This window comes from Solanum pennellii, chromosome 1 (assembly GCF_001406875.1).
Source record: "Solanum pennellii chromosome 1, SPENNV200".
Taxonomy (NCBI): Eukaryota; Viridiplantae; Streptophyta; class Magnoliopsida; order Solanales; family Solanaceae; genus Solanum; species Solanum pennellii.
In genome coordinates, this window is record NC_028637.1 from 6,320,756 (window position 1) to 6,340,919 (window position 20,164).

General features: G+C 34.6%; 4 protein-coding genes across 4 annotated transcripts in view; 2 read left to right on the plus strand and 2 right to left on the minus strand.

Moving 5' to 3' along the window:
• Positions 1-6,126: 6,126 nt before the first annotated feature.
• Positions 6,127-7,680, minus strand: LOC107016891. Its single transcript, XM_027914261.1, has 4 exons — positions 7,591-7,680; positions 7,389-7,496; positions 6,932-7,118; positions 6,127-6,170 (listed from the first exon to the last, which is right to left on the minus strand). Exons 1-4 carry the CDS (start codon positions 7,678-7,680, stop codon positions 6,127-6,129), a joined length of 429 nt encoding a protein of 142 aa, XP_027770062.1.
• Positions 7,681-11,765: 4,085 nt separating this feature from the next.
• On the minus strand, positions 11,766-13,211 carry LOC107001589. The gene has a single exon (XM_027914500.1). It carries the CDS (start codon positions 13,209-13,211, stop codon positions 11,766-11,768), a length of 1,446 nt encoding a protein of 481 aa, XP_027770301.1.
• Positions 13,212-14,623: 1,412 nt separating this feature from the next.
• Positions 14,624-15,293, plus strand: LOC114075599 (CDPK-related kinase 1-like). Its single transcript, XM_027914018.1, has 3 exons — positions 14,624-14,793; positions 15,019-15,060; positions 15,140-15,293. The coding sequence occupies exons 1-3, from the start codon at positions 14,639-14,641 to the stop codon at positions 15,276-15,278; spliced, it is 336 nt and encodes a 111-aa protein (XP_027769819.1). The 5' UTR covers positions 14,624-14,638; the 3' UTR covers positions 15,279-15,293.
• A 4,612-nt stretch (positions 15,294-19,905) lies between these two features.
• Positions 19,906-20,164, plus strand: part of LOC114076118 — an 11,115-nt gene continuing 10,856 nt past the window's right edge. Inside the window, exon 1 of the mRNA XM_027914714.1 lies at positions 19,906-20,139. Within this exon, the coding sequence (XP_027770515.1) occupies positions 19,906-20,139 (234 nt within the window). The remainder of the gene's footprint in view (positions 20,140-20,164) is intronic.

A 20,164-nucleotide genomic window follows, 5' to 3' on the forward strand; every position in this document is an offset into this window, starting at 1 on the left:
CATTCTTAGAATTGAGTCCTGACTCAAATTTCTTCTCTTGAGCGCCCCTCCATAGCCAAAACAAATTTAAAATGTGAAAATTCTTCTAACAATTCTCCATTTAATTATCATATGGGTGACATCATTTCATCATTATTATCTATGAACTCGTCTTTGAAAAAAGCTGTATTTTTTTAATTTAACAATGAAATTTTGTTCATTGGTCTGAAATTTGTGTCCTTCTTCATGATACCTTTTCGTATCATAGATACCTTGTTGTTATAACGATGAATTTGAATCTCATATTCATCTTGTGCTTCTTTCTTATTAGCTGGATTTTTAAATTCCAGTTCATGCTTTTGAAGAAAAAGGACTTCCCTTTTCTGAAATTCTTCAACCATAAAAAGAGAAGAAAAATAGGAAAAGGGGACAGGAATGTTGGGTTTTATTAGCCCTAAATTTCTTATCATAAATAGGTTTTTCCTTTTAGGAAAATGTTTTGGCACCCGTCAAGATGAACAACAGGTGTAATCCTATTTGTAGTTGGTTTTGACTTTGTAAGGAAAAACACAACTCTATAAATAGAGGATGGTCTTGAGAGAATAATTAATTGATCATTGATATTGTCTTTGAAAGAAATTAGAACATAAGAGAGGTTTTTTGAGAGATCTTTCAACAAGAGAAAAGAGAGAAGGAAAAGAGTTCTTTTGCTGCAGTCTTTTTCTCCAACCAGAAACATTCAAATCATGTTTCCCGATTAACTAACCATTGGATCAGGCTGAAATTTGGACTGAGTGTTCCTGACATCTTGGTCGTTGATTTGAATGGTGGAGATCTATTTGGAGGTAAGAAAGATCCTTTTTTAGGTCCCGAACAGAAGCTGGGTTTGGATGATATTTCTTTCTATTTATCTTTTGTTGGTGCAGCTATTGTTCATTCTCTTTTGGCACTTGTTGTGTAGCCATTAAAATATTTGTAACCCTCTTATTGTTATAGTGAAGCAATTTGGATCTTGTCGATCCCGTGGTGGTTACCTTCGATTTGAAGGGTTTTTCCACGTTAAACTTGGTGTTCTTTATTGTTAGATTTTTGATTTCATCTTTTCGTCACAACAACTAGTATCAGAGCTAAGGTTATCTATATGGAGGAGAATATGAGCAATATGATATGTCTAAACGGAAGAAACTATAACATATGGAAAAGCAAGATGAAAGATCTATTGTTCGTGAAGAAGATGCATCTTCCGGTTTTTTCTACTCATAAACCCGAGAATGTGACCGATGAAAATTGGGAATTTGAGCACCAACAAGTATGTGTATATATAAGACAATGGATTGAAGATAATGTTCGCAACCATATTGTGAATGAGACACATGCTATAATATTGTGGGAAAAGTTGGAGACGCTTTACGCTTCAAAAACTGCAATAATAAGTTGTTCTTGTTAAAGCAATTGATGACCTTTAAATACAAGGTGGGAAATCCTATTATTGATCATATAAATGATTTTCAGGGTATTCTTGATTAGCTATAAGGAAGAGGTGTTCATTTTGATGATGAAATACAAGGACTTTGGCTTCTTAATACTCTACCGGATTCTTGAGAAACTCTTCGTGTTTCTTTAACAAATTCTTCCACTAGTGGAAAGGTGACTATGGAATATGCAAAGAGTGGTGTGTTGAATGAAGAGGTTAGAAGAAAATCTCAAGACACATCTTCACATTCAGATGTTCTATATACAGAAGATCGAGGGAGACATAAGACAAGAGATCCTAGGAGTATAGGTAAAAGCAGAAGCAAGTCAAAATTCAAGAATCCAAATATTATATGTTATCATTGTGGAAACAAAATAAAAGATTTTGTAAACAATTGAAACAAGATCTTAAACAAGGGAAGAAGGAAGAAAACAATGAAAATAATGTTGTTGTTGTTGTCCAAGATGACCTTCTCTTCGCTTGTGATAAAGACGTCATCTATTTTGTATCTCAAGATACAAGTTGGATAGTAGATTCTGGACCCACATCTCATGTCACACCAAGAAAAGATTTCTTTTCATCTTATACTTATGTTAACTCTGATGTGTTAATGATGGGTGCTGGTAAGGTTAAGGTGTTTGGTGTTGGCACTGTCTGTTTGAAGACCAATGTCGGTTCAACTTGGTCCTTTAGAATGTCAAGCATGCTCCAGACATTCCCTTAAATTTGATCTCTGTAGGAAAACTAGATGATGATGGCTATCATAATGACTTGTGCAATGGCCAATGGAAGCTCACCAAAGGCTCACTAATTTTAGCTCGAGGAAGAAAACATTCAAATTTATACGTGACACAAGAATCGATTCTTGGTGACTCTATAAATTTGGTGGAGAGCGAGACTTTATCAGAACTGTGGCACAAGAGGCTTAGTCATATGAGAGAGAGGGGGATCACCTGTTTGGCTAAGAAGAATTTGCTTGCTGGTATGAAACAAACAAATGTGAAAATATATGTTCATTGCTTAGCAGGGAAACAGAAAAGGGTTTATTTGTACAATCATCCTCCTTCAAGAAAGTCTGAGCTATTGGAGCTAGTACACTCAGATTTGTGTGGTCTCTTCAAAGTGAAGTCAAAAGGTGGTCCTTTACTTTGCTACTTTAATTGATGATCATTCTCGCAAGATTTGGGTATATTCTTTAGAATCCAAAGATAAAGTGCTTGATGTGTTTAAACAGTTTCAAGCCTTATTGGTGGTGAGTATATTTGTCCCTTTGATAACTACTGCGAATCGCAAGGAATTCGTCATCAGAAGACTCCTCCAAAGACTCCCCAATTAAATGGTTTGGCAGAGAGGATGAACAGAACTTTAGTTGAGAGAGTTAGATGTGTGCTTTCAGAGGCTAAACTTACAAATTCTTTTTGGGATGAAGCACTTAACACTGTTGCTTATGTTATCAATTTGTCTCCTGTTGTTGCTTGGATGGTGATGTTCCGAACATAGTTTGGTTTGATAAGGATGTTTCTTCTGATCACTTGAAAGTGTTTGGGTGTAAAGCTTGTGTGCATGTTCCAAAAGATGAGAGGTCGAAATTGGATGTTAAAACTTAAAACTAAGCAATGCATCTTCATTGGTTATGGTCAAGATGAGTTTGGATATCGCTTTTATGATCCGATTGATAAGAAACTCATTAGAAGTCTTGATGTTGTGTTCTTTGAAGATCAAACCATTGAAGATATTGACAAGACTGAGAAACTAGATTCTCATACTGATGAGCGCTTAGTTGATGTTGATCCAATTCCTATTATTGATACATCTTCTGCACATGAGGGAACCCAACGTAATGATCCAGATAATGATCAGAGTGTAGAATATATAAATGTTCCTACTTATGATGTTATGGTTGATAATCAACCAACTCACGGTTGGATAACCACTTCGAATGATCCAGAAACCTCTTGTAGAAGATCTACTAGAGAAAAGCGAAGCTCAACACGTTATTCTCCTAATGAATATATCCTCTTGACTGACATGGGCGAACCTAAAGGTTATGATAAAGTCATGTTAGATACTCATGAATATAAGTGGAAAGAACTCATCGTAGACAATTATGAGTTTTGTAGAAGTGTGGCAGGCAGGAAGCCTGTCAAAAGTTACTTCACTTAAAGTCCATTTGGCCCCATGGATGGAGGGGGAGTTTGTTGGGCTATTTCCCATGTTTCAGCCAAAGGCCCATGGCCTAATCCTACTTGAAAAAGGATTGGAATTATTCTCTTTATTTGATTTCCAATTCTATTAGGAAAAGGATTGTAATTGTAATCCTATTTGTAGTTGGTTTTCGCTTTGTAAGGAAAAGCATAACTCTATAAATAGAGAATGGTTTTGAGAGAATAATTAATTGCTCATTGATATTGTCTTTGAAAGACATTAGAACATAACAGAGGTTTTTTGAGAGAGCTTTCAACAAGAGAAAAGAGAGAAGGAAAAAAATTCTTTTGCTGCAGTCTTTTTCTCCGACCAGTAACATTCAAATCGTGTGTTCCGATTAACTAACCGTTGGATCGGGCTGAAAATTAGACTGAGTGTTCCTGACATCTTATAGGTCGATTTAAACGGTGAAGATCGAATTTGGAGGTCTGTAAGATCCTATTTTAGATCCCAAACAGAAGCTGGGTTAAGTGGTGTTTCTTTCTATTTATCTTTTGTTGGTGTAGCTATTGTTTGTTCTCTTTTGGAACTTGTTGTGTAGCCATTAGAAGAATATTTGTAACCCTCTTATTGGTATAGTGAAGTATTTCGAATCTTGTCGATCCCGTGGTGGTTACATTTTGTTTGAAGGGTTTTTCCATGTTAAACTTGGTGTTCTTTATTGTTAGATTTTCGGTTTCATCTTTTCGTCACAAAAGGAAAAGGGAAATATATAGGGAATGGAAATGGTTAAGTGTCATCCTAAAAGCATGGGGTTACCTTCAATTTGTACCAATGTTTTTGAATTATGATATTTACTTGTAACAAGTATATAATTGGTCTACATATTACAAGAACTTTGACCAAACTAAGCCATTATTTAAAGAAATTTACCCAAGTAGTACGTTTTTTAAAATTTTTATAAAGCTAGTATAATCGTATTCCATGATAACATTTTAGGGTATATTTTATTTCTTAAAAATTCAGATGTGTGCTGACGGCGTTAAGTTGAGAAACGTTACTTGGAGTAACATTTTAATCTAAAAATGTTACTGTGAGTAACATTTTATGTTGAAAACGTTTCTACGAGTAACGAATTTTTAAACGCTACTTCGAGTCACGTTTTACTCCTGATACGTTACTCACAATAACGTTTCTTAAGAATCCAATCCTGCTACTTTAGAATCAAATTCTATAAAAATAGCTATCACTACAAAAAAAAGTGTTTAGCGACGGATATTAGCGACGTAATCAATTCCGTCGCTATATAACTACGGATTAGCAATGAAGTAGTCATTTAGTTGCAAAATTTACAAATATTTTTTTGAGTTAAAATATAGCAACGGATTGGCGACGGGATATGCTTTTTGTCGCGAAATAATAGCGGAAAACTTTGGCGCCTTAAATTTCGCTACAGATTTTGCAACAAAGTAAGTGTTACAAATTTAATAATATATTGCGATGGAAGTAGTGACGGACAAGCGTTGCTAGAATCTAAATATATTTTTACGAAATTTAAATTACGTAGTGATAGAAATATCCATCTCTATAAATTAATGTTAATATTATATTTATATACAAAATCTGTCGCTACAATCCCTAAAAAATAGGGTTTTATCTCTGTGAACCGTCCCAAGAGCAGTGCAACAGCTGAGTGAGAGGAAGAATTCAATTTCTCCCATCTCCTTCTCCTTTTGATTGCTCTCGTCTCCCTCTCCTTTTGATTGCTCCCGTCTCAGGTGAAATTATTTTTGTCTCAGGTTCACGGTGAAATATCACTACTAGAAATTTGGTCTACTGTCACAGTTCACCTATCGTTGCAATTGACGTTACTACCGTAGCCATAGGTCTAAGGCTACGGTTACAACAACCGCTACAACAGATTGCGTAGCAATAGAGATATTGCTATGGTTCTGTGCGATAGTTCACATAACCGTAGCCATACGTTGAGCTATTGCCACGGTTCTCATTTGAATTAATTGCAAACGGTTATGGATGTATTGGTACGATTTTTAACCGTCGTAATAGAGGTTTATGCATCAGTTCTGTTAAGGCTATGGCTAAAGTTTTTTTTCGATTCCACACACCGTTTCACTCTATTGCGACGGTTGTTATAGGGTATTGCAACACTTTCAAACAATTGTAGAACTGTGGCTTAATGCCTATTGCAACGGTTGTTACCTGCTATTTGCAACAATTCTAATGCAATATTAGTAAGCTATATATACCTGCTATATATATACTAAATCATTCATGAGAATCAATTTTATAACATAAAAATACACATAAATCGTTAACGAGAATAAATGTTCATTACCTTAATTAGAATTCAAGATTCGTGATTCTAATATCAATTAAAGCAAAATATACAAATCTTTTATAGCATTCAAAAAAGGTGAAACACATGCCATAGAATTTTCAATCTTCCAAAATATATGATTTCTAGAACATCAATAAAGTTTACATCAATATATACTTCAGCTCCTATGTCAAGTCTTCACACTGCTTTCATCGCCTTCTTCGATTTCATCACCTACATATAATCAGAAAAAAATATAAAATAATTTAGCGAACCTCAAATCTTGGAAATTAACAAGTATACATGTAGTTACAACCATGCATTAGCTTTTAGAATTGTTCAACCCTAAAACTTGGAAATCAAGTACATGCCAATAACATTCAACTGCTAGCTGCATTCGAACTTCTACAAGCAGCAGCAGAAACAAGAGACCAGACTACTATACATGCCAATAACATTCAACTGCTAGCTGCATTCAAACTTCTATAAGCAGCAACAGAAACAAGAGACCAGACTACTATACATGCAGTAATTAGCTACTACGTTGGCTCGACTAAACATAATCGTGAAGCTAGGATTCAACACTATAATGCTACAAAAAACCAGCAGCAGAAACAAGAGACCAGCAGCAGAAAAAAGAGTCCAAACTACAAGCAGTAGAAACAACACTATCATGCTACAAGAGACATGTTTAATTAACATAAAGAAGAAACCACAAGAAACCAGAGTACAAGCAGCAAGTATCAAAAAAATCATGAATCTAACAACTGGTCCTCTAGTAGGCTACAAGCAGCACCAGAAAACTCATGAACCAGACTACAAGCAGCAACTCAGACATTAAACTATCAGAGAACAAGCAGCAACTCAGACATTGAACTCATGAATCAGGCATTTACTGATCCTCTGCCTAACTTTTCCCCAACATCCTTAGATCAATAACATACTATTCCATTCTAATCCTATACCAATCAAAACATAGAATTAGCGACACCAACCTTGTTTAGCCCCTTGAACAGAAGTAGATTCTCTTGGTGAAGGAGTCGACAATGCTGCCAATATGTTAGGATCAATTAATCCTGCATGCTTAAGTTGTGCAATAACATCTGCAATAACTTCTTGTCGCACAATTTTCTTTTGTTCCTCCATTTGTTTCTCCATTTTCTGCATCCTCTCTTGCATTTGCTGCATTCCATCAGTTGTTGCACTTAAAGTTGATTCCGAATTGCCAACTTTTTTTTTTCAAAGTAGTCTTTGTAACTCCTGCGCCATATAGTCTTAGACGTCCCGGATGTTCAGGACCCATGACGCTTGAAAATGCATCAACATACTCACCATTTATGCTTATTTGTTTTTCAATTTCCTCCATTTCAGCCTACCAAAGCATATCCAACAAACACAATCTTATGAAATAAATAATTGATCTCAATTAAAAAAAAATAGACAGGCACATACAATTTTACTAGTACTATCTTCATTTGAGGCCTTGTACAAGCGACCAGGTTTTCTTGTTCTTGTAACCACAAAGAGATCCTTAGATGATACTGTCTCCTTATCTTTCTCCTAGTCAAATTGAAATATATATAAAAAATAAACTCACACTGGAAGAGATCCAAAAGAAAATTTCATTAAAAAAATAATATATAAGAGAACTCACCAGCTTATTACGAACTAAAGCGAAACTCTTTTTGCCAGCAGTGTGTCGATTCATCAGTTTTTTTCGATTCTTTGCATTTATTTCAGACATTTTCTGCAAAGAAATGAATCAGTAATGTTAATCGAAGGTATATTACTGTTATATAGTGTACTAGACGAGGTCAATATTAGTCTGTCTTTCTTTTATAACTGTCTATTTTTCCTTTATTACAATCTGTCAATATCAGTCATTATATAGTGTTAAGGTGTCTTGTAAAATGCATATGACTATCACAATAAATGAAGATAGAAGCTGCAAAATATTACAATAGAGAAGAGAGTAGAAGAAAAAATAAAGCAGAATATATACTATTATCACACTACTTTAGACACTAAAGTACCAACCAAGCCTCAGGTAAAGCAGAATCAATACCATTATGTCAGCAACACCGATATCACACTATGGACAATTATGTCATAGCAGACAGTGTTGGCACTTTATCCAGATGCTTTAGTACCTATACTATTCAGATGGTTACTATATGTTTTGATTTACTTCTGTAGCAGTCAAAGAGAAGGTTATGCAGGCTGGTACTATTTTTTCTAACAGCTTTGAAGTGTTGGGGGTCACTAGGTGGGAAGAAGCTGGGAAGGGAGCAAAAATCAGGAGCTATAATACAAATGCTACTTATTAAAAAAATTGAGATTCTGAACTACATTTTTACCTTGAATTTTTCAGAATTCCAATATTTGAGGAGCTCTCTAAATTGACATTCTGGAATATGACCAGGCTTTTTTGCCATTCGAACTGCATCATTGTCATATGGATCGTAATAATTAAGCTTCAAATCACTTCTATGTCTTCTCCAAGCATCTCGAATTGTTACCATAGCCCAATGGTACGCAGCTTCAGGAATAATATATTTCCCCTATAATTTTGTGTCATTCAATTAGCCAATAGAAGTAAAATACTTTTACAAATAATTTATTATTGTAAACTACAAACCTTGGTATAATCCCATAAATCCTTTTTAGTGTCCATGCTCCTCCAATCCAATATATCAAATGGGCAAAGAGTCGCATTTCTAGCCAATGTTCCTAGGAAGCTACTTAGCTCTATGACAACATCATCCGTAGGACCAACGGGTTGATTTTGACTATTCAGTATGATCAACTTACGTTCTTTTCGGGCATGAACATCATGCATTTGCGTTCTACCTCTTTTATTTGGACTGGAAAGAACTCCAGCTATAAGAAAATAAAAGAAATATAATTAAAAATTATGAATACATTTAATAGGTTTGTAATCTTATATGTTACCTTGTTCTTCAGGTTGATCATTTGTTTGAGGAGTAACAGAATTCATTTGCACTTGATCCTCGAAAGGAAAATCTTTGCCATGCTGGTCAAGAGGCAGCTCCTGGACAGGCTGCTCAAGAGGCAGCTCCTCGACAGGGTGCACAACAGGCAGCTCCTCGACAGGCTGATTTTCAAAAGGCAACTCCTCGGCAGATTGTCTTTTTGCTTCAGATTGTGGTGCTACTGATTGTTGTCCTCCAATTAATTTGAGCAGATGTCCTTTCTCGCACTCTATTTCTTTAATAATTTCATTTGTTTTCAATAACCGTCGTTTCTTATTTGCCAAGAATGATAACGATCCCGGTTTAGCAAATGTCTTCTTTTTGGCTTTTTTGGTTCTTTTTGAAGTTTCTTGTTGACTCATAGCTATGACTATTCTGACCTGTGTGAAAATAGAAGAAACTAAAAAGTTACAAAGATATTACAAAGAGCTGAATCACATCCAGTAGGTCTGTTACTGTCCACAATCACACACAAGATTTAGAGTGTTTTTAGGAAGCCGATTGGTGGAATTATAAGAGCAGCAAGTATGTTACTGTCCACAATCACACATAGTAGGTTTGTTACTGTCCACAATAAAATTTTCTGCACTCAATCACATTCATAGAATGTACATTAAGTACTCAAAGAGAGAACGAACCTGGAGTGTTGTAATAAAGAGATAAGAACCTAGTGATTTGCTGGTCCACTAATATATTGAAATTGCTCAGAGAAACTGCAAAAAGAAGAAGAATGAAAATGATCAATAAGAGAGAAAAAGGACTTACCAAAACTAATAATCCAAAAGTTGTAGTAATTTAACGATAACATGAAAAAAAAAACATAGAAACAAAAAAAAGAGATATCAACTACAGTTCACTCAACATTCATAATCTATATGATGCAACTCAAATGATATTCATTACTTACTATAAGAAAAAAAACATAATTTATTTGAACAAGTCCACAAGATCCTTTGTCAATCATCAACTTCCATCCAATCCCAATCAGTATCATCAAAGTCATCCTCCTCTTCCGATGTTTCCACAGCTTCATCTTGTGAATGTTGTGCAATGGAAGGAGCATCGATGATATCAACAGGAAGATCTTCTCTAGACCATCTAACATCTACATCAACTAATCTTTCTGATGAACCAATATCATCATTAGGCTCTCTCCAAAATGTTTCTTCAATATTAGGACAATTCTCTTCCTCCAAATCATACAAATCCACAGGGACTTTGTTTCTTGCATAATAAACATTTTTCTCAACCGGATCTTCCACATAAAAAACTTGATGCACTTGAGATGCTAGTACAAAAGGATCATTTGTACTACATTTTTTGTTGAAATATACCCGAGTCAATCCATAATCATCGACTTCATTATGAAACCAATCACAATTAAAAAGTACAACACTAAAGCAACCCCAATAATCAATCTCAATGATATCCTGAATAATTCCGTAATAGAGAACCATTCCATCAACAGGATTTTGGTCCCTAGCACTAGCAAAACTATCCGTTGTGGCTGACAAAGTCACTCCACTATTCTGAGTTTTACAAGGGGCATCCCGTGTCTTCGTATGAAATCGATATCCATTAATGAAATATCCAGTATATCTTTTTGCCACAAAGTTAGGCCCTTTAGCTATCCATTTTAAATGATTGGACACTTCAATATTTTTAACTTTTTCACTAAACCAATCACCAAATTCTCTACTATGGACCTGTGCTTTTACCCATGCATTGCCTCTAGTACGATTATCAGTTAAGCTCTTATGTTCCCTTCAAGCATGTAATGTAATTTGATCAATGTGTATTTATAAATGAAATGAAATTTGAAATACATTATCATAACATGTAAATGAAGTTTAAAAACAAACGAGTATTTTATCTTACTTGATAAATGCCTCTACTTGTTCATCTCCTGTATTGAACAAAGTATATCGATGTGCTTCAAACAACTCATGCTGCTCCATTTTGAAAATCTTGCCTTTCCTTATATTCTCACTTCCAATTGGATGACCTGTCTTAGGAAATAAATGTGAAACACCACCTTCCTCTGTATGAATGTACTCATCATCCTCTATTTCACACCTACTTAATTTTGTCTTCACCGTATTAGGTAGGTATATGGAAATAAAGTTCAAACAATCTACAGCTGAAAAACCTTCTACTATTGATCCTTCAGGATTTTTTCGATTACGAACAAGCCCCTTGAAGTCACACTTAGTTCTCTCTGTAGAATACATCCAACGCAAATGAGTTGGGCCTCCAAGCTTAATTTCATCTACTAGATGGATAGGTAAATGTGTCATTATATCAAAAAAAGATGGAGGAAAAATCTTTTCAAGCTCACATTCAATATCTATGATTTCTGCTTTCATCTTATCAAGATCGGTTCTTCTTATAACCTTGCTACATGTGGATCTAAAATAATTCCCCAATCTAATCAAGACCATAGCTACATTCTTGGGTAACACTTTTCTGACTGCAACCTGGAGCAAGTAATGCATTATGAAATGAGCATCGTGACTTTTGTATCCTGATACTTTCATCTCTTCAATTTGCACACGACTTGATATATTAGAAGCACACCCTTTTGGTAATTTGGCATCTTTTAAGACGGTGCAAAATAACTTTTTCTCATCTGGTATCATAGAGAAACAAGCTTTAGCTAGATGGATATTTCCTGTATCACAATCTTTTAGAGGTTGAAGATCTTTACGTATCCCCATTTCATACAAGTCATAGCGAGAATTTATATGATCTTTGGACTTTCCAAGTATATCCAATAAAGTCCCAAGCACACTGTCACAAATATTCTTCTCTATGTGCATCACATCAAGATTGTGCCTCAATTTGTTTGTTGCCCAATACGGTAACTCAAAAAATATGGATTTTTTTTCCATGGACCATCATTCTTTCGTTTTCTTTTCTCTTTGTTCTTTCCAAATACATTATTGAATTCACGAAGCTCTTCAAAAATTTGTGCACCTGATAATGGAGTAGGTGCAACTTTATGCTCCTCTTTACCGTTAAATGATCTTTTATCTCTTCTGAATGGATGATCAGGAGGTAAAAACGTCCGATGACCCAAGTAACACATCTTGCGACTATGTTTGAGATATTGGGAACAAGTATTATGGTTACAAGTGGGGCATGCCCATCTCCCCTTGGTGCTCCATCCAGAAAGCATTGCTAGAGCTGGAAAATCACTAATTGTCCACAATAAAGCTGCATGCGTTAGAAATGTTTGATTAGTTACAACATCATATGTTTCAACTCCCACTTCCCATAGTTCCTTCAACTCCGTAATCAGTGGTTGCAAGTATACATCTATATCATTTCCGGGAGACGATGGACCTAGAATAATCATTGACAACATAATATTCTCCGACTTCATGCAAGTCCATGGAGATAAATTATAGTTCATCAACATAACTGGCCATGTGCTATGGGAAATGCTCATAGTTCTGAATGGATTGAAACCATCACTTGAAAGACCCAATCTAACATTACGAGCATCATTAGCAAAGTTAGGATGCAATGAATCAAAATCCTTCCAAGCTTCACCATCTGCAGGATGTCTTAAATTTCCATCTTTAAGTCGTTCAGTATCATGCCATCTCATAGCTACAGATGTTTCAGAACACATGAATATCCTCTGAAGTCTAGGCTTTAAAGGAAAGTACCTTAAAACCTTCACTGGGATTTTCGTAACCTTATTATTTAAGTCATTCCGAACATTCTTCCATCTTGAAGCTCCACACACAGAGCAATTATCTAACTTTGCATTGTCATTCCAAAATAATATGCAATCATTAGTGCAAGCATGTATTTTCTCATAATGAAGACCCAAATCTTTTATGACCTTTTTTGCCTTGTAAAACGAGTCGGGTATCTGAGCAAATGGAAATGCCTCTCTTATCAAGTCCAATAAATCTGAAAAGGCCACATCAGTCAACTTGTGAATGCATTTAAACAAGTATAGCCGGATGGTAAAACTCAACTTAGAAAAATTCTTACACCCTGGATACAACTCTTCTTTCCCTTCCTCCACTAATTTAAAAAATCTCTTTGCATATTCATGTGGCCCCTCTCTCACTCCTTCATCTCTCTGATCATCTACTATATTTCTAAAAGTATCATGAAGTAATCTATCAATGTCGTCATGCATGTTAGAAGTTTCTTCTTCATCGGTTGGATGTGGCGTATTTCTTGAGGAAAATCCTTCACCATGAAAAACCCATTTGGTGTATCCATGAACAAATCCATGGCAAATCAAATGATCCTCTACCATATTTCGGCAATGCCAATTACGATTAAAGCACTTCTTACAAGGACACAATATTTCATTTCCTTGGGAAGCTCGTTCAAATGCTTTATCAAGAAAATCATTAACTCCATGAATATATTCATTGGTGGATCTTCGGAGATTCATCCAACTTTTATTTCCATTGAATATTTATCCTACATGACATGTGCAAAACATTAAAACCAATAAATTCATGTGTACAAATAATATCGGCAGAACTTAACAACTCGAACTTTTAGATTAATCGAATCTCAAACCTTCACATCAATTCAACAACAAACAATTACAACACTAATAGTAGAACCAGAAAATATTGACAAGTTAAGTTATTAGCAGCTTCCACCATTTAATAAACTTTATACAAATGAATGACTAAAGGCACACGCAAACACATTTCAAAGCAATAAGGGCAGACCTAGATTACAGTAAATAACATACATTATAGCAATAGACTGCAACAAGTAAACAAAATAACTATCAATACACTAGTTTTGATTCTAGCAAAACAATTCATGTATTCGTAAAACAATAACAAAGTTGATTGTTCACATGGAAAAAGTAGTTCGGACAAACCATAACAACTCATATTCTCTTTATAAAAAAAAACACAAGGGATTTAGCTGGTCAATCTAACAACTAGCTACCATATAGCAGAAAATTTTTATTATTTTCAATTTCTTACCAATCAGCCTTCTCGGGTTCCAAACGAACTACTTCAAAAATCCTGAAGTGTTACCTTTGGGTCTGTATCAGCCAAGCCTATAAATAACATAATCACACAATATTATTAGGAAACCAAGCCAAAGAGAGGAAAAAATATAAGAGATATAAGTCCAAGATAAGTAGCTTAGCTTAGAAAACTCCATCAAAAAATTCCTTTTTTTAAATCACACATACAAAAAAAACAGTGGCACAATGACTCTATTGTTACAAAAATCAAGAAAATGTATTTATTTGAAACCCAAGATTGGATTTTTATCTTCTGTTTATCATCATCATACAAATATCACCAAATATAAGAACCCCATTTCGAATTCTTGGTTTAAATCAACCCCATTTTTTTATTTTCTTTTTTACTCAACCAAAGCTCAAACAATGTTAAATCCAATGCACAGTATTCATAATGATTCCCAGGTCCTCGATTTCCCTGGAGGCGAGGTCAAATTCACCTCACATTTGAACTATATTCCTTAAACAAAGGAGGAGAGAGTACACTGTTACAGGGTCCTTGATGATGATGGTTACTCAATCACTATTGATTCTGCAGCAATTGAAAAGGAAGTTGCACTGAAAATATATACTGATATAGTCACACTTCAAACAATCGATACAATATTTTATGAAGCACAAAGACAAGGACTATATTTTCATGCCAAGAGCAGTGTCACCTGATTGAATTATTTCTTTGTTTAATGAGACTGAGGAATCTTTTGCAGATGACTACAGCAATTGCAATTGAGGATGTAAGGAGAGAAGTCAAAATATTGCGCGCTTTAACAGGACATAGGAATCTGGTTCAATTCTATGATGCCTATGAGGACGAGGAAAATGTTTATATAGTCATGGAGTAAGTTGAAATTGTCAACCTTAATGCTGCTTTTAGTTGTGTTTCAGGGTAACTTGTCATTCTTCAGCATTCTGACATAAAAGAATTTGTCTTATTTGGTCTACGTCCTTCCAAATGTTTGCATGGCTTGTCGTATTATCATAAGAGAAATCTATTTAGTTTATCATTTTTGTCTTTTATGTTTTCTGCATTTGTTTGTACTTATCTTTGTGAGATCTTCTTCAGGTTATGTAAAGGAGGAGAATTGCTGGACCGGATACTTGCAAGGTGGGTACTTAAAATATTTTCAGCTTAGCATGCTTGGTATTCTCCTATGTGAATTTCCTGACTCCAGTTTCTTTTGAAGGGGTGGGAAATACTCGGAAGACGATGCCAAAGCTGTCATGGTACAACTTCTAAGCGTGGTCTCGTATTGTCATCTTCAACGGGTTGTTCATCGCGACCTAAAGCCTGAGGTAATGGAGTTATTTTTAATCTACATATAACACTCAAATATTCATTTGCAATGAACACTCTACTTATGTTTAGAACTTCTGAATGAACCTAAGGAATAGAGTCAAGTTTACTAGTTTGCACAAATTTTGTTGATGGACATTAAGAGCATGAATGCAAGAACAATAGCATGCTGCATGATTAATAACCTCAAGTATCAAAAGAAAACACTCAAGGCATCGTCATCATAGTAGTTATATGACTCTCAACTTAATAACTGATATGATTTTTAAAAGAAAACTTAATAACTGATATATAAATCATGTGCAACAAGTTCACAGTAGACGGAGTGAGTATTCTTGGATTTCCATTTTATAGGTGCAATTTCATTATGGATACCTAGGATCCTGCCCAACTAATTTGGTGATTAAAAGATCATTCATGAGTTATTTGGTAACATAATATCACATGATGAATTCTGACAACCCAATTACAATTTTGCATAAGCCCCTGTAAAGTATTGAGAGAGTTAAATCAGCTCAACCAAATGAAAATGCTTACGGAGGTTTGTGTCTCGGACAGACCACTGAAGAAATTAGTTATGATCTGCATGTTTTCTTACGGTATCTAATAGAAATTTCCAGGGTTTCTTCTAATCCCACCATATATGTGAACAAATCTAGTGTCATTTCTTTCCTACGTCACTCTATGTTTCGTATGCTTGGTTTCCAAGCTCATTATATTGACAGTTGTTCTTCTGTTCTATTCAAAATTTTCTTTTCGCTTCTAAGGATGAGAACTCTCCTTTAAAAGCCATTGACTTCGATCTCTCTGATTATGTAAAACCAGGTAAATGTTAATGCATACAACATTTATCATTTCTTATTTTGTGCTTGTAGCATGCCATAGTTTGACTAACGGAAATATTTGCAGATTAAAGGCTTAATGATATTGTCGGAAGTGCATTATGTGTCACAGTGTATGCTGGCAGTGACTCATAAGGGAAGATAACATTCAATCGAACAAGCAAAAGACATAGACAATATCATAATCCGAATGTATTTCAAAGTAAAACGACAGTGATACTCAAGTTTAAACATCTCTTAATAATCAAAAACAACATTGAAGATAACTAAGCCTTAACCCGAAACAAGTTGAGATCAGCAATATGAATACCAAAAAATAGAGGAGAGAACACAGGGTCACACAACTACAATATTTACATCAAGGTTTGTAGTCAGTCAAAGGACAAGAGAGTTTTTCAAAAACGAACTAGCTTAAGCTATATCAGTCAACAAAAAGTGAAACAAATACCAGTAGGAAGTAATTTGGGAGTAATTTTTGTCCAGATTCACATCAAATGGGGAATATTAAGGAAGAATTCAGCTGGAACAAAAAAAAATGCAGAGAGAAATACTTACAGATCCACAAACTTGGAGCACTAGATTTCGACTTTCTTATATATCACAGAATCAAACAGGGGAAGTTTATACACTAACTATATTGGAGCAAATAACATAGATTTAAGACTAACCCATATATTATTCTTTAAGATTTTTCAAAATTAATTCAATGGGGACTTAGAAATCATGAACTAGCATAGAAAACTTAAACATTATTAACCTTTAAGATGAATTCGTAGTCGAACCTCAAAAACATCACCAAAAAGAACGAGCTGGTTGTTTTCCTCGACGAGCTTCAGCAATAGCTTCACCACCGAGCTTCACCAACGAGCTTTAGCAACGAGCTTCAGCAATAGATTCACCTACGAGCTTCACCAACAACTTCACCAACAACTCTTCACCAACAAGCTTCACCAACAGCTTCACCAACGATCTTCACCAACGAACTTCACCAACGAGCTTCACCAACAGCTTCACCAATAAATTTCGTTATTCTCACCAAAATCTTCAGAAATTCCTTTCACAGCTTCACCCAGAAAAAGGCTCTCTCACATTGTTTCTGAAAAATAAGGGTTTCTGAAAACAATTTCATTCTTTTTCTTTTACATTTTTTAAAAAGTTAATATATCAGAATTATTTTTTTAGGAGGGACTAATGTATCTTTGCCAAATTATATTGGAGGGAAATATATTTTTTTAGGAGGGAAAATTATTTAGGGCTAAAAAATTAGAATTATTTTTCTAAAAAACTGTTGCCATAGAGTTATCTATAGCGACGGTTTTAAAACTTGTTGCTATACATTCTCTATAGGAACGGTTATAGGGATTATACAACAGTTTATTTTAAGAATTGTTCTATTAGATTCAAGGATATTTGGCCACGGTTATAATTGTTGTAATAGGTGAGCTATTGCTACGATGGTATAACCGTTGCTAAATAAGCGTTGCAGTAAGTCAAATTTCTAGTAGTGAATTGCTCCTGTCTCCTTCATCCTCAGGTTAAAGGTGAACTTCTACCTTTGATAATTTCTCTTTTTTCAGTTCGGTGAGCTTCTAGTGCGTTGAAGAGGAGGGTTTTGACTTCTATTTGGTGAAAAATAACTGGGGAACCGGGATGGGGTTATTAGGGAAGAACATTAGTCTTCTGGAAGTTTTCTTAGATACATGATGTTAGGCATATTGATGAACACATTGTCTACTGAACTCACTCTAACACAACGAAAAATCGCCGGTAAACTCACTTCTGATTGAAGTTCTTCTTCTGCTTCACCACCTAAAACTTGTAAGCAGTGTTTCAAAAATAGAATGTTACTTGCTATTGATGTACACATTATAATATTTTTGTATTTATTTATTGTATGTTCTCTTTAAGCATTGCAGGTAGCTCAGCAAATCTTATAGCTATAACTTGCTAAAAGTTGATAGAAAAAGAGAATCCAAAAAACATAAATAGGTATTGGCATGATTTAGCAATTAGATTTTAATGATGATTACATATCTCAATGATGTTTTAAGAAAAGCGTGTTCTCTATCTAATTTAGCATTCACAGTGAGATATGAGATGAAAATGAGGCGTTCAGCTTCTACAATTATTAGCAAAAGAAGAGATTTTATATTGTTCTTAGTCTCTTCTTATGTGTGAATTGTTAGTAGAAGCTTTAACACTAGTTGTTAGGTACGTTTTTTTCTAAAGGTTTTATGTGTTATTTATAAACTTTTATCACGATCTCGATGAAATGTATGTTTTCCTTGTATATTTTATTTTAGTGTTGAAATAATTGATTTAACTGTTGTATTTAATATTTTAGTTTCTTTCATTAGTGTTGTTTGCTTCTACTTTGCTCTAATTTCTGACTTTGAATGTTTTTCAGATTTTTTTAGACTCTAACCTTGCTTGCTTCTACTTTGCTTGATAAAATTCTCGATATCTTGAAATAACAGTGACAAGAAGTCTCCAAGCTTTTCACCTGTCTAGTCACTGTCTGGAGAAAGGTAATGTTTCATCCGTAATCTTCTCCTCGTCTTCTTCTATTCATGATACGCCTCGCTAGTCTGTTGTTGTATTACTGTTGTTTGTAGATGAGAATTGATGACTTCAATTTGCTATACATGTGTTCTTTATGGATTTTCTTGATTCATATTAATGTGAAAGTTGACTTTTATCGTTTAGTATTTAGTATTGATCTTTATTTGTTCCTTTTTGTTTGAATCTATTTTTTGTGACTACTCTTCGCTATGTCATAGAATCTCTGTTCTTTGTTTTCATTGTCTGTAAGCCTATGAATATGAATGAGAGTACCTTTTGGTCCAGAGTTTGTGCTTATTACTGATTTTTTATTCTTGTAAATGAAAACTTTATTAGGAACATGAATAATGTAGAGCGTGGTTGGATGTATGATAGGTTGGATGGTCAAGGGCCAAAAATTCTAGTTTTGTAATTGGAGTGGATAAATTTATCCAATTTGCATGTTTGCAATAGAATCGCATGAGCGGTAATAAAGTTAGATATCCATGTAAGAAATGTCACAACTTTAGGTTCATGGATGTTGAAAAGATTAAGCGTCACCTTTATAAATCTGGATTTGTTGCTAACTATTTTATCTGGAAACATCAAGGAGAAAAAAGTATGATTGGTGAGATTTCTTGTGATCAAGATTTGAATGGTGATGCTACACCTGAATTAGAATATGATAATCCATACCCTCAAATAATTTTAGATCCATCTGGTCCTAACTTTCCCTAAGGTTCAATTGGCAATCTTTTGGCAATATTGAACATGAGTCGTCTCATCAAGGTCTTCCTACCCTTAGCAATGTTCCAACAGGTCATACAAATATAGTTGCTGAAGGTGAATCCAACAGTAGCCATCCAAGGACCCTTGTCTTTCTAACTTCTGCAGGGTTACTCCTTTCTTTTAATTTTGTTCCTACTTGTTGTGTTGATGACACTTGCTGTCTTTGAATTTTGATTTATGATAACCCTCCTAATAACCTCTTCTAATTTATACAGACTAGAACCTTCTCAAATATGCTCTAGTTTCATATTCAAATCTTTCAAAAGTGAGGTTGATCCCAATGAAATCAATTGGAAAGGTGTTACAAATGATGTAAGAAATGGTTATTTTGGAGAATTTAAGGTATAAGTTTTCATCGTAAGTGATTTTAGCAAGTGCATTCACATATATAGATAGGAAATTAATGTACTACTTTCAAAACTTATTTCAGAAAAAATTCTGCTGGGATGTTTCCATTAGTAAAAACGAAGTCAAAACACACTGGATGGTTAAGGCAACATTGAACTATAGGAATTTCATTTCTAAAATAAAAAAAGGAGGAGTTAGGCCAGGTTATGTACCAGAAGATGTTCTGGAAAGATGGATGGATCTTTGGGGAAGTGCAGAGTATATTAGGAAATCAGAAATTAATTTGCAAAATCGTCGTGGTGGTCGTGTAACATCTGTTGGGACTCACAATGGTGGCTATATTTCTATCGGAGAACATCTCAAGAAACTTGTGAGTATATATATATATATATATA